Source organism: Lycorma delicatula, chromosome 10, assembly GCF_047948215.1.
Source record: "Lycorma delicatula isolate Av1 chromosome 10, ASM4794821v1, whole genome shotgun sequence".
NCBI classification, from domain to species: domain Eukaryota; kingdom Metazoa; phylum Arthropoda; class Insecta; order Hemiptera; family Fulgoridae; genus Lycorma; species Lycorma delicatula.
Window position 1 is genome coordinate 77,021,221 of NC_134464.1, and position 16,114 is coordinate 77,037,334.

General features: G+C 30.5%; 1 protein-coding gene across 9 annotated transcripts in view; it reads right to left on the reverse strand.

Moving 5' to 3' along the window:
* The window catches only part of Zasp52 (Z band alternatively spliced PDZ-motif protein 52), a 427,403-nt gene that overhangs the window by 133,760 nt on the left and 277,529 nt on the right, over positions 1-16,114 (reverse strand). For all 9 annotated transcript variants that reach the window (XM_075377465.1, XM_075377463.1, XM_075377464.1 and 6 more), the window contains exons 4-5: positions 11,831-11,958; positions 8,740-8,840 (exon numbers count right to left, since the gene is read on the reverse strand). In XM_075377465.1, coding sequence (XP_075233580.1) covers positions 8,740-8,840; positions 11,831-11,958 — 229 coding nt within the window. The remainder of the gene's footprint in view (positions 1-8,739; positions 8,841-11,830; positions 11,959-16,114) is intronic.

The window sequence follows — 16,114 nt, forward strand, 5'->3', positions numbered from 1 at the left end:
GCGAAAAATTTCGGTTTTCAGATTTCAACGGAAATATTCATTTTGACCATCCCTGGATCCATTTTGACTAGTTTCGGGGTGACGTTTGTACGTAGTTATAAACGTACGATATATACATATACCGTATAACTCCAAAAACGATTAATCGCAGGATTTAGAAATGTTGAATTTAGAACTGTTGTAACATCTAGTTGTGCACCTCTCCTTTTGATTACAATCGACTGAACCAAAAGTGTCCATAAAAGCTCAAAATTAAAAAAAAAAAAAAAAATGGATTTTGAACGTTTTCTTAACTGCAGTAATAAGCCCTCACTGAGAGCTTTTCGACGATATATCATAAGTGGTACTTATGTTCTTTGGTTCCAGAATTATAGCCAAATAAATTTTAATTAATGAAATATTTGGATCTTACAAGGCCAAGGTACATCGGTTCGAATCCGACTTCCTATACATATATTTTTTTAAACCTTTTTTAATTTAAATATATTGATTTATTAATAATTATTAACCACTGATTATAAAAAAAAATTATACAATAGATAATAATTCATTAACAACAATAAAAAAAAAATATATATGAAAAAAAATTAGACGTTATTAGTGAAATAAAATTTTATGTACTTTTCATTTTAATTCAATAATTTTTACAGAGTTTAATAATTATTAATAAATCAATATATTTAAATTAAAAAAAAAAGGTAAAATTAAAATATGAACACGAAGTCGGATTCGATCCGACATGTGCTTGGTTACGGATCCAACACTTTCTCTCTTAACTACTTCAGCGACGAGGAATTCACGTGGTCTCCACATCAGATTTTTCAAATAACTGTCTCAAATCTAAGTGTTATATACATCAACTGTGTTAATAAAGTAGTAATATATATATTACTTTACGGTATTTTGATCAAATCAGTTACTAAAGTACTATATTTTCAATTAGGCTAAAAGGGATATTGCTTTAAAACGTACAATTACCGTAGTTAAACGTTCCGGAAAACGAGGTGTCCACATCAGATTTATTTAATTGTCGAAGGTAAAATTTTTAAACTTATTTATTATCTACATGATATTGTTCGGTACATGTACATTAAACTTATACTTTTAAATCTAGTTTTATATATATATACAGAGTGTCCCATATAAAACGCAACCCATCAATCACTCATCCATGAAATTTCAAAAGTCAAGCTTACTCCCTTACTCGTTACTGAAATGGATTCGTCCAACATCAGAACATCGCGGCGACGCAGTAGAACACTACCGATAGTAACAACTTTGCAATCATAACATTCAGTGTACTGCTAGAGACAAGATAGTGTTTTCGCTAGATGAACGTATTTTCATTGTTGAGTCGTACTTCAGTACGAAATCAGTGGTTGCAGTGCAAGATTTGTTTCGCCATAAGTACCCCGATAAACCAGCTCCTAACAAAACATCAGTATTACGGTTAGTCGCAAAATTTAGAGAGACCGGTTCTGTTAATAACAAGGAACACAAAAGATCTGCGTCAGTGTAGAATACAAATATAGTCACTGAAATCAAAGACCGAATACTCGCCTCGCCAAATAAATCGATCAGACGTTTGTCTGCTGAAATTAATTTGTGTAAATCGACTGTTCATCCGGCGATCAAACGATTACAATTACGACCTTATTGCATTCAAACGGTTCATCAACTTCTTGAGCCCGACAAAGAAAAACGGCTACAATATCGTCAACGGTTCCGTCGATTTCTGCGCGAGGGAATTAATGTTATGGATTCGTTATTTTTCACAGATGAAGCACGGTTTCATTTGGATGGCTACGTAAACAGCCAAAACAGTAGAATTTGGAGTGCTGAAAATCCCCACGTTTATCACGAAAAACAATTACACCCGCAGAAGTCGGGCGTGTGGTGCGCGATACCGCGGAAGAAAATAATCGGTCCTATTTTTTTCGAGTACACCATTAATGCAGAACGATATCAGGAAATTTTATTTCAGTCATCGCAATCTTGGAAGAGGAAGACAAACACTGCTGGCTACAACATGACGGTGCGACATCGCACTACGCAGGTTCAACTTCTTAGTTCATTGAGGAATTCTTTGGTAATCGTGTTATCTGTCGAGGCTTGTGGCCACCAAGATCTCCAGATTTGACTGCGGCGGATTTTTTTCTACGGGGTTACCTCAAAGAAAAAGGCTACAGTAACAAACCACGAACACTTGAACGATTGAAAGTCAATATTAAACAAGCTGTATTAAATATCCAGCCACAAACTTTGAAAAAATTTGCAAGAAACGCTGTAAAAAGAACTGAAGCTTGTATTCAAGAAGATGACGGCCACTTCCAACATTTACTCTAAATGTAAGGTAATGGAAGGTAATAATAAAAATTAAATTTACATTTACACATGCCTTTTTATTATTTCAATACCTATTAATATAAGGTTGGGTTGCGTTTTATATGGGACACTCTGTATATATATATATATATATATATATATATATATTCATTCATACTGCCTACGACACTCCTGGGAACATAACGATTCCAACGTTGGGTAATACATTTAAATCAGTTCAGCCGTTGAGCTGCTACGGTGGAACATGCACACATACACCATAATAAATACAATACACTTCTTTTTGGAAAGTCATGTAATAAATTACTAGAATATGTATTATGTAAAATAAATTAAAAATATTTTAATTTTTAAAGTTCTAAATTTATTTACTACAAACAGCTGTTTTACAGATTCATATGATTTTTTTTTAATTTGTTATTAGTAAAAGTAATTTTTTTTTCATATACTTTATTAAATAAATTTTCTCAGAATAAAATTTTTTACACGGTTTCATAATAAAATTTACGTATTTATTAGTCATTTAGCAAATTACTGTACTTCAAACCTAAAAAAAAGTGTTTTTTGTTACCGAATCTTTCTGTTTTTATGTATAATAAATGTAATGTATTTAATAATTGTATTTCATCCATTTTCTAATGTTAATTGACTTATTACTGTTGACTTATTACTGTTATTGACTTATTAATGTTATTTGACTTATTTAATAATTGTATTTCATCCATTTTCTAATGTTAATTGACTTGGTTGTATGTATATTGAATTGTGTTGGTAAATAAATCTTGCTACACATATAAGTGAGGTGCTATACCTCATCTCACTGAAGGGAAATGACATATATGTTCGACTGACTGAAGCTAATAAAACTGTACTGTATGGATATCAAACTCCACTAATGTGAATTTGAAAAAAAAATTTCGGGAGGAACTGGCGAAAAAGATTCTGTTAGCAGGGGGTTGAATCGTGGACATGTGCAGGGTCAGGGAGGCAGCCTCTTTGCTGAGGACGTTCGGGACCAGCAGATGGTTGGATCAGGACGTTCTGATGACGCATTGAGGACCCTCGAGGTTTGTGAGGTGGGCGCGCGATTCAGGGAGGGTATGCATGGGGTGCACACCCGGACCCAGTCTAGGTGATAGTGAAGGGAAGGGTAGTCCTTTTAGGATAATCACCATGGTAACCGGGAGGAATGTCGTGATGTCTCAGAAATCCAAGAGAAACCCTGTCGGGAGATCAGCTTCAAGCTGCACTAAGGTGGGTCTAGTCTTCAGCCACGTCACTTGGGACCGACCGAAGTAGCGTCTCTTAGGCGGTTACCGGTTGCTTTCAAGTAGTTAAAAATGAAAAAAACCTCAAAAAAAGAATCTTTCTGTTTTACGTTGGTTATCATGTAAACTACGACGTAAAATACAGTTCTTGGACGTGTTTTATTTGAATTTTCAAGTCAATAAACATAACAGACCATCAAGTTTATCCCTAATATATTAAAATTTCACGAGGCAACTGAAATCCTTGCGAAATTTTTGCCTAGCCGTAAATCGATAATAGAATTTTCGGACATATGTTTGTATGAACGTTTTTCCTTATTTCAAACTCTCGAATCATTTTCCAGTTTATTTCCATTTCATTTTCAATCATCTGCATACATATATATATATATATGTATACAGCCTATGACACTCCCAGTAACGTAAGGATTTTAACGCGGGGTCATACATCTAAATTGGCTCAGTGGTTGAGCTGCTACATTGGAACAAACATACCCTAAATACATTACACTCTTTTTTGGGCAGTCATGTAATAAGAAACTTATGATAGATGAAAGCACGAAATTCAGCAAAAAAAAAAATATTTTGATTTACGCTTAATGAAATTATTACTTATTTATTCAATAAGAAATAATGAATTTAATGATTTTTTTAAACAAAAGCTATTTTAAATCAGGAACAGGGTGGAACATTAATATCTCTTTTAGTATCTATACTTTTGAATATCTGTTATTTAGAAGTTATATGAAAAGTTGCCAACTTGAATTAAATAAAACTTTCATAAAATTGTCAGTAAAACACAAAAGTTAACCGGTTTTCAAACTAGAAAATAACAGCATAAATTAATGTCATATATTTCTGCGTGGATATTAAATTTTCATTATTCGTACGCGTAGAAGTTTAAATTAGTATATAATATCATTAATTCCTCCCTGCAGCTGTAATAAATACAACTTTTGAATCTACACAAATAAAATTTCTACATTTCATCCGATAAAACATCACCCATCTTGCAAATAAAATGATAAAATATTTAATTTAAAATATAAGAATAAGTAATGCCGATTTCCGTGGCAAAATTGTAACGCGTCTTAAACTTTCATCAAAAAGATTACCAGTTTGAATCTCGTCCAAACTTTTAATTTTTCGTTGGAAAATCTGTGTACCATATTTCGTGCATACGATTCAGATTTATTCCGGTGGATGGATTAATAATTTTAAAATTAATGATTTAAAAAAAGATTAATTAAGGACTGTTCACCACTAAAGTTTCTTTATTCATAAAATCTTTATTCATTACCTATCAATGCGCTTTTAATAATTTAAAAATTAGTGACGAAAATTATTGAATTAAAAATTTTAATTATTTGACAAAAAAAAAAATCAAATTTAAACCAAAAAAAAAATCCAACTTGACAACCATACAACATAAAATGTCAATTAGATTTACATTTCAGAGATCGTTTTTAATTATTTATCTTATTATTTCCTTAGTACCTCTTGAACTATGATTGTCTAACAATAAAAATGGAAACTTTATTTTATTTTTTAAGTAAATACTTTTTTTTTTTGTAACGAACTGTTCTTGAGCGATTTATTTATTTAATATTTTATCACCAGATCTACGGTTCTAATAATTTATTTTCTTAAAAATATGAAAATTATTATCGATAATAATTATATTTTATTTTCTACAACACGAATTAAACAAATATGTTGTTTTTTTTTCATTCAGGCATAAATTAAATGCTTTAAGTTTAACTATTCACGTCTCTCGTCGTCGTAAATGACAATACCATATTATTTAACTACTGTTAATGCCATTATTTACTGATTATTTATTACCCTCGCACACTAATTGTTTATTATTTATGTTTTTAAATAAATTAGAATTTTAAATAAAAATGTACGTAACATGTTTCATACATATCGTAGGCGATATCTTAAAATAACTGAGATAACAGAAAGGCGCTTATGTTAATTGTGTATGAAAAAATAATGATTATTTTATTAATATAAACTATCGATAACTATCATTTATACAAAACAGTCATCGATAGCGTAAATTATAGATAAAAAAAAATCAACGACAACATTTTAGTGGGACCCGATGAACAGATATATCAACAGTATAGTCAGTCAGATACAGCAACAGTCAGATATATCAACATATATAATTTCAGATATCGATAGGATTATTCCTTTAGTTCGAATGTACAAGTAATCTGGACTGGATTTTCAATCTCTGGAAAAGCAATATTTCTTGTACAAAAAGTTCTTCTGAAAGTAAATTATAATTTTTCATCAACTACCCCGTCGAATCCTTCATTCCTTCTTCACTGTTATGGATTTTTTGAGTATAGATCAGACTCTAGTAGCTTCAAGTTGTAGATAAGAGGAGTTGAAAAGCCATCCTTTGTTTGGTCAAGTAAGCGGACTCCTTCCAGAATAACCCAGAGATTGTCCCTTGCCAAGTCCAAAATGCTCTGAAGATAAATTTTGAATGTTTTCTTTTAATTATTGCCCTTAATATGATAAAAACTGGATAAGAAAACTAATAAGTGTTTACAGGTTATATTTTGAGTTGTCAGAAGTCGGTCTAACAAAAATCCAGTTCTGACACACTGGTTTATAAGCTGGTTTATAATTATTTACTACCGGGACGGGCGAGATTGTTTCTTTAGGAAATTTATACCCGTTCCCGATCGATTCTTTAATTCCTTCAAGAAAACACAATTTTATTACAATAAATATTTAAGCTGGTGTATGCATAATTGTAACCTAAAAATATTTTGTTCCTATCCTGGGTAGGATATCAGACAAAAATCTGGTTAGATGTACACTTATTACATTACTCGGAGAATAAGTCAACCTATTTTTGCAGTCCCTTTATAACTAGATCGTTCCCCGTTCCCGCTATTTCTCGATCCTTCCTTCCTGAGCGGATATTATGTACACTTTTGGTTAGATCCTACGAGTACATAGTATTTTTATCAATAAACTACTGTTCCTGTTCTGGATAAAAGTCCGAAAGTCTGGAAATCGATATTCTAAAGGAATCCAGGCGGAATGGGTGTATATCCCCGGAGGGATCTCGAATCATTTTCAATATAGAATCGTTTGTTTAGTACCAGAGTCCTTCCGAATAAAATTTTACCATTACCAAGTCCTTCTTCTAACCCATAACCAACTTTTTTGTTCTGGGAGTGTAGGTCTGAACCTGTTAGTACCAAACGAACCACTTCATTCGTAGAGTGATCTGATATAGAAGGCTAAGTGTGGACAAAAACCGGTACTTTGTTTTGTATCGTATGGCTGCACAATAGGTTTAATAGCAATAGGTTTAATGAAAGGTACACCGGTATCAATGAAAAATGCAATTAAATTTGTTAACTATTATATAAAAAAAAAATAAAATTCCATACAAAATGGATAAAATGAAAATCTCGAAATTTTTTTCCTAATATAAAATGAATAATAAAAAGGAAAGTAAGAAACAAATGTAAAGAACGAAAAGAAGAAAGAGAGTAAGAATAAGAGAAAAATACAGAAACAGAGGAAAAGAATTAAAAAAAAAAGAAGAAAAAACGGTTGATGAAAAAAGAAAGAATATAAAAAAGGACAAAGAAGAGAAGTAGGAAGGGATAATTAAAAAATAATAAGGAATAAATAAATGAGGGATAAGTAGAAAAAGAGGAGAATTCGAGAAGAAAAATAAAGAAAAAGAAATAAGAGAGCAATATATAAAAAAACCGAATAATATACTTTAAGGTAAAATTGAAAGAAAAACTTCAAGCCGGCAACTCTCATATCACTTCTAAATATAATCTTCAAGGTGTGATCATTATTAAATATTTTATAGAAATGCATGAATACAAATCCAGCTTTTTCATTTTTTAAATATGTGTTTAAAAAAAAGAATAAAAAACAGATGATTAATGTATCAAAATTTTGTACTAGCATACAAGCTTACGTAAAGACATTTCATAATATTTTCAATTTTATATCAGATATTCTAGCTTATATACACAGTAGTTCACGAAGAATGTAACAAAGTTTCGGTACATGTTCTAATGATAATAATAAAGAATACAGTTCATATAAAAAAAGACTGAGAGAGGCTTCGTTAGCGAGTGTCATTTGGTGAAAGATTCCTCCTTGATTTCTGGGCCGTCGGAAAAATTAAGGCAGACTGTAATTTTTGGAATCCAAATTAAGGGGTAAATTTAGTGGTTTTATATGAAATATGATTTGAAGATTTGAAAAGAAAAATAATAGGTCCCAGAATTGTAATTTTACTAGTTTTTGAGAAATCTGAGCTGAAAGACAAAAGTTGAAGTCAAAAACACAAAGTTTTTATGTTTGGCGTAAAATAACTTTGAAAACAAAAAAAAAATTAAGCAAAACTTGTAGAGAATTTGATTTTCAGTAAAAGAGTATAATAAAGTCCAGAAAAAATAAATACAAATATTTTGAGGTTTGCTAAAAACAAAACATATCAAAATGTGACAGATTTTAACTATATTTGTGACTTATGATATTTTATTTTAACTTTGAAATCCTTACGTTTCTGTGGACATTATTAAAGCCATTTTAATCAGAATTATTCTGTATAAGATCTGCATTGTATACTCAGAATTCTTTATAAACTTTGTATAAAACATTTGTGTTTATTACCCATTTAACAAAGTTATTTTACGCTAAAATAAAATTGTGTTTTTCGACCCCAAGCTTTTGTCGTTTATCCTAGATTTTCCCAAAATACAGTTCTGGGACCTATTTTTTTTTCAATTTTTCAGGTCAGATTTCATATATGACCTGAAAAATATATTAACCCCTTAATTTGAATTCCAACAATTACAGTATGGCTTTATTTTACTGAAGAACTCAAAAATAAGGACGAAAGTTTTTGCTAACCGATAGTCGTTAACGAAGCGTTTCCGAAACTATGTTTGTATGAACTTTCTTCTTTATTTTCACCATTAAAACAAGTCATGTAAGATTGTTACACCCTTCGCGAATCATTTTATATAATACGAATCTATATTGCAAAGGAAAAGAGCGACGATATAATGAAATGAATACTGAATAGATATCTTTATTTTAAAACATTAATTTATATTACCTGGTTCTGGAGACTTTGGTTCTTTTTCCGCTTCTAAAAGCATCTTATAAACTTCGCTTTTTTCAGCATCATAACCCTTTTCGTTCTTCTTAAAGTTAACTCTGTAAAAATTTAGTAACTTTTATTATAAATTGTTAATTTAAGTGGTTTAATAAAATAAACATAAAAAAATAAAAACAAATTTTAAATTGCGCAATAAAAATAGAAAAATATTACTAATAGGTATTCTAGTTTTCTTTAAAATTCCACTTTTTGATATATATGAATTAAAAACAAAACTACAATAATATGTTAACCCTAAATTTGAGATCAAGTTCAAATAAAAAATACTAACTCATCTTTTTAGACCGTTATGGAAATTAGGTTTTACTATTTTTCAAATATTATTTTATTAATTAATATTATTTTATTTTAAATCCGTCAGTTTTATTTTTATTTAAAATACACACTTAAAAATCAACAAAGAGCCTTCTCGTTTCGCAAAACATGAGAGACTTTGTCGTTATAAAAATAACAAAAGGAATGCACTCATATCATATCTTACTACTCCATAGTAATTAAATCATTTTAACAATGAGGAATTTAAACATAAAGTACTTATGACGAAAATCAAATAAAAAATTACCATCAATTATTTATGTAAGAATAATACTTTTCAAATAAAAATTCTGCTACTGATTTTATCTGGAACAAAGTAATTAAGCGAACATCAGCGGAAATTCCGCTACAAAATAAAAAAAATAAATTATTAAAATCGTTCCATTTGGTCATAAATACAGCTAAAGATCAATCCTTAACTCCATGCAAAATTGTACAACTCCTTTTTTTCGAACTGCGAAACTCATTGTTAAAGAAGTCGGATAAAAGATAAAATAGAATTAATTTAATGAATGTAATTGTAGTTCACACAAGCGCACACACTTACATGCGTTACGGTAAATTTGATTAATCCTATGATTATGCATAATTACCGATTAATATGTATAATCGCCTCCAGTGTTGGAGAATTTAATAAATATACAGCAATTTATTAAACACGCAGACCCGGCAATGTTTTGTTATTGCTAGATTTGAATATATATATATAGATTAAATGAACATAATTGAAAGTTTGATAAAACATTAAAAATTGAAAATTTCGTAACTTCATAAAATTTATCCTTTTACGTTACAAAAGTTTGAATATAAATAAATCCCATTGTCAAAACAGCACTACCTATCGGATTTAATTCAAACTATATTCTAAACACAGTAGTCTGTTCAAAATAACTTTCTTCTAGTGGTCAGATCGAGAATTCCAATAGCTTTAAACCTTCTCCGGAAAACGCGGAGTATTTTTCAAAAATTCGCGCGTAAATCGGTTCAGTAGTTTTAAGTCGGACACACATACGAAAAATGCTTTTTATATATATAGAAGAAGGAATATGTATATTTTTTGTTTGTTTCGTAAATATCTTAACACCGGCGCCAACTAGCGGGTAAAACTTTTGCAAAAAGTTTTCTTTTCACGTAACTAATACATACTCTGAATATGAGCCAAATCGGTCGATAAATACAATTTTTCTAAATGTCTCAACCCCAGCGCCATCTAACGGGTCCATTTTTTGCAGAAGTATTTTTTTTTTCATGTATGTAACACATATTCTGAATATGAACGAGCCTAATCGGACCATGAATACAATTTTTCGAAATATCTCAACCCCAGCGCCACCTAGTTCCAATTCCAAACAAATTTAGAAACTTTCGCGGACGTGCACACACCAACTCACTAAAGTTTTAACGCAATCAAATGAATGGTATAGGAACGCATATGGGAACAAAAACATTCATTTTTATATATGTAGAAGATACTGGTCAATTTACATATTATCCATATTAACACATGTTACATATTAAAATAATTCGACCAAAGTAGAAATTAATGAATTTATTATTTAAATAACCAAAATATTACTGTTAAAATTAGTCGAGGTTAGTGAGCGAAGCGAGCGCAGATTATGTTGATTTTGTATATTGACGAGTCGTAAGTATATCAATATAACATTTTTTTTTTTTTTATTGTTTAGCCTCTGAAACCACAGTTAAGGTTCAGAGTAAGGTTCACAGTTAGAGGATGAATGAGCATGAGATGTATGAACGTAAATGAAGTCTAGTCTTGTAAAGTCTCAGGTCGACCGTTCCTGAGATGCGTAGTTAATTGAAACCCAACCACCAAAGAACACCGGAATCCGCGATCTAATATTAAAATCCGTATAAAAGTAACTGCCTTTACTAGGATATCACCATAACCTAACCAAACATGAACCTACGCTCGCAAATCTCGTCTAATTAACATATATGCAAATTATATAAATGTTTATTGCTACATACTTATTAAATTCTCCAACATTGATTACGAATACACAAACATTAACCGTTAATTATGCATAATCACCGGATTAATCAAATTTATCTTAACACACACACACACACACACACACACACACACACACACACACACACACATATATATATATATATCACATGCGCACACTTTACATGTAATAGAAGGAAACATTTTAATGTTTTATATGCTTATAACACTTCTTGCCATCTTCATGAATTCACTTACAATATTAGGATTTTTATGATAAATTTAAAATTAATCCTACAAAAATTAAATAATTTTTACTGATTTTTGGTGTACTCGGAAGAGTTTTTTTTATATAGATAATATAAACTGATATTCAATCATTTAAAAGATTAAATTTCAAGGTAAATAAACAATTTTTTTAAAAATAAAAATTAATATTAATCATAAAATGACATTTTTGTTAATTATATTTTTTAGGTTACTAAATAAATAGATAATTATAGATACATCACACCAAAAATATTTACATAAAATAAATGTTTTTTTTAAATTCATATCCAATAAAGCAATATGACGTTAAACAATTTTGCTTTTAAGGAAATAACAGACGATTCGATAAAACCATTCAACTATTGCTTCAACTTTCCTTACTCACTGCCAAGACCACTTAATACAATAAAATCATTGTTAGTAAACATCAAGTGTTATATCACAAGATATTTTAATAAGTTTTCTTACCCGAGCACTCCTCCAGCAAGTACTTCAGCTTGAGCCGATAAAGTTTCAGCGATGGTTTCTTCACTGTATATATTGACAGGCGTATTGTACTGTTTGTTAACAATCGATTTGACAGGTTCACCATTCACCTGTAAATGAAGAATTTTTTTAAATTTCTAGTAGTATTAATTTAACTAAAATTTTACACAAGTTATAACATTTTATTTTGTTTGTTTGTGAACAAGGGTAAATTAGATCATAAATTTTGTAATTATAAAATAAATTACCACTACCTGTTTATTATTTATATCTTATAATACGTTATGTATATTATTTAATTTGAAAGTATCAACTAATAATGGTAATACAATAATGGAATCTCTATCAGCTGCCGAATTGATCGATTATGCAATTGGCTGAAATACTGACCCATCCAAACAATTCGATTGGCTTAGGGATTATCACATCTAAACAACTATGTTCTTATTGGTTAGTTTAGATTTAGAATACTCTGCTATTCGTCAAATATTCATTTGAATTTTTTTATGATTAATTTGACCGCATGAACTCGAAGTTTGTGAAACGTAGTATAAGACAGATTGTAGCTTATGGGAAAATGTCAAGCCTGATCAGGATTCGAACCCGATATCATCCGGATGAAAACCTGAGACGCTACTGTTCTGGATTAATTTGTTCAGTGGAGGTTGGTACATCCTCAATGAATTAAATATAATGTTTGCATCAACTTGCTAAGAATATCAAAATTTAACAGTTATTAAGACTTAAAAATTGACATCACTCCATTTACCACAGACTTGTATAGCGAGGACATCATTACGCTCAGAATAACTGCTTAATTAACATCGTTTTTATATGAAATGTAAAGTAATTATTTAAAAAAAAAAGAAAAGTGGATTTATTCTAACAAACGTACGATAAAATTACAATTTTATGGGTTTTTCATGCTCATTTAATAAATTCCACTAGCTAATTAATAATGTATCGGTTAAAACAACAGTAATGACAAAGGTTTATTAATTTAATAGCTCTGAGTATATACAAAACACGCTCGTGTTGAAAGGTGTATGTTTATGTGTGTGTGAATTTGTGTGTGTGTGTCCATGATGATGGAGTTTTCTATGCGTATGAGTATGTGAGAGAGAGAGGGAGATAAATTGAGTAAGTATTGTATTAGCTATTTTTACTAAGTTACATATGTAGTTAAAAATCTATTCAAAAAATCTATATAGCATTAATACGGTAAACATTGTACTTTATTAACGACCAATTAATTAGGAATAGGTAGTAAACAAGTTTTAAAAGGTCTGATAACAAACTAAAAATAAAAAATTCCCAATAAGTATTATCTATAATGGCAGCCAATAATAATTTTATTATTAATTCTCTTACTAATCAATTTTACTGAAAATTAAGGTAACAATAATAAAAAAAAAAACAATTTAGTACATAGTAGAAATAATTTCTATAACAATTCAAATAAAATAATTTTAAATAATGAATTAAAAATATTAAGATGATATTATTCAATTCTCTTTCAAATTTTAAAATTGAAATCAGTTTCTTTCCACAAAAAAAAGAAACTACATCGAGAAATTTACAATTTGATAAAAATAACGGAAGGAATGCGTAGAAGCAATGTAAAATAATTACCACCATTCCTGAGTGAAGGCTGTCAAAAATACTGTAACATATATTTTATTTTTTAATCAACTTTTCCAACTATTAAGTTTCATGAGAAAATATTACGCAATAACAATCAAATACTTAATAATAATAATAAGGTAAAAAAATTCTACGAATTTTCAATTTAGATCATTTTTTTTACTAAAAAAAAGAAGACTAAACTGAGGTTATCTGGAAAAACCTACACGTTAGATATATAATTATACATACTTCCGGTAACGTATTCCAAATACGATTCCAACTAAGGGAAGAACATCTAAATCAGTTCAGCCGTTGAGCTGCTACGGTGGAAAAACATACATACCATACTTTTTTTTTTTGTCTTCAGTCATTCGACTGGTTTGATGCAGCTCTCCAAGATTCCCTATCTAGTGCTAGTCGTTTCATTTCAGTATACCCTCTACATCCTACATCCCTAACAATTTGTTTTACATATTCCAAACGTGGCCTGCCTACACAACTTTTTCCTTCTACCTGTCCTTCCAATATTAAAGCGACTATTCCAGGATGCCTTAGTATGTGACCTATAAATCTGTCTCTTCATTTATCTATATTTTTCCAAATGCTTCTTTCTTCATCCATTTGCCGCAATACCTCTTCATTTGTCACTTTATCCATCCATCTGATTTTTAACATTCTCCTATAGCACCACATTTCAAAAGCTTCTAATCTTTTCTTCTCAGATACTCCCATTGTCCAAGTTTCACTTCAATATAAAGCGACACTCCAAACATACACTTTCAAAAATCTTTTCCTGACATTTAAATTAATTTTTGATGTAAACAAATTAAATTTCTTACCGTAATATATTAATAAAACCTTTATTTTTCCAATCATCTTGGAAAAATAAAGGTTTTATTATAATATTACGGTTAGAATATACTATGGTTAAAAGTAAAGTATTTGGAAAATTTGGTGACCAAAGGGAGAAATTAAAAAAAGAATATCTATGGTAAAAGAGCTTCTGAAAAGAGAGAAAAAAAAAAGGATGCCGATTGAACGAAAGAAGAAATTCGAGAAAAAAGGCTTTCTGTGGTTCGGTTAATTATTCGGATCTGAGTCGTGTAGGGTTGAAAAGAAAAACACTTGGGTAGTTTTGAAATTCGGTTACATAGAAAAATTGAGATAGAGAGAGAAAAACGGGTAAACAATAAGAAACTATTGAGAAGAATATCAGAAAAGCAAAAATTTATTAAAATTATAAAGAACAACGAAAAATGTTGATTGAGACATATGTTTCGTTCAGTAGGGACGGGCCCATTGATGTATATTTCAAGTGAAAAGATAGCAGACGATATCAATTTCATGGTAAAAGATTATAACAGTTATATCTTCACGTTTATTACCAGAATTAAAGTAAAATAATCAATAATCGAGATAATGCCGTAGATTAAAGTAAACAAAGTTATTGAAGTAAATATTCTTACGCATTAAATATTGTATGAACGCAAAGACAACATGAAAATAATCGATCACTGCAGTTTTATATGTTTTATATATATAAAACTGCAGAAATTTAATGCAGCTAAAAAAGTGAAATTTAATGCTTTCACTGCGGCTGAAATTTAATGTAAACTGAAAAGTAAGTAACGGTAGAAAAAAATGTTGCAAAAAGCGACAATTGCTGCTAACTTGTAGTTCCATTTCCCTGCAACTCGTACTAACATACCAAAACTTATTGATCTACGCTTTCTCATTTTCTGCCAGTCATAATTATCACAGAGTCCGGTATGCATGCTATGTCAATTCGTCTAAAACAAAATGTAGCGACTGAATTTTTAACAGCGGAAGAAGTGAAGGCTTCTGACATTCATCATGGTCTAATAGATGTTTACGGTGATAAAACTGTTGATAAAGAACTGTAACTAAGTAAAATAGGAAAAATAATATAAATAAGAAAAATTATATACAAAAAATAAAGAATTTTAATACAAATTTCAATATTTAAAAATTACTAACAGATTTGTACCAAGAGTTGAATTCTTCTTCTACCGCCTCAGTAATGATTAAAAAAATATTTTCAACCACTAGGGAGAATAATGTTAAAAGAATGTCTAAGAAGTATTTCCAATAAATTACAAACGGCAAAGAATGTACGTCATGGCTAAACCAAACAAGAGATACGTTGGAAAAGGGATTTTTTTTTGGTGAAGAGGAGGAATATCAGTTACGTACACCCCACGAGGGGCAGTTTCGGACTCATCACAGGTTTCGCAAGGTGTTAATTAAAGTGCGTATGTGTTCCTGCGCCCTACCGACTACTAAACCTAACCCCTCCGCGGCAACTCCTCCCGACAGGGACCAGAAAGGCATTGAAGCATTACCACGGCCCCGGCGGGATCCTTCGGACTCAGGGGATTCAGAGTCTTCGTGCGTCATCACCGTCACCGATCCAGGCAAGCGCGGACCAGCGGTCAGCTGTAGTAGAGGGTTGTCCTTCACCCCTTCATCCTGCGGTCGTGTTCTTCTGCCTCTCTCAGAGGACTTTTTCCCGGAAACTATCATTCCGCTGGCGACACTGTAGAAATGCTACCGGGTACCCAGTTCAGTCAGCCAGAATTCCAGTTCTTTCTTCTATCTCCTTTGTACTAAGAATATTTG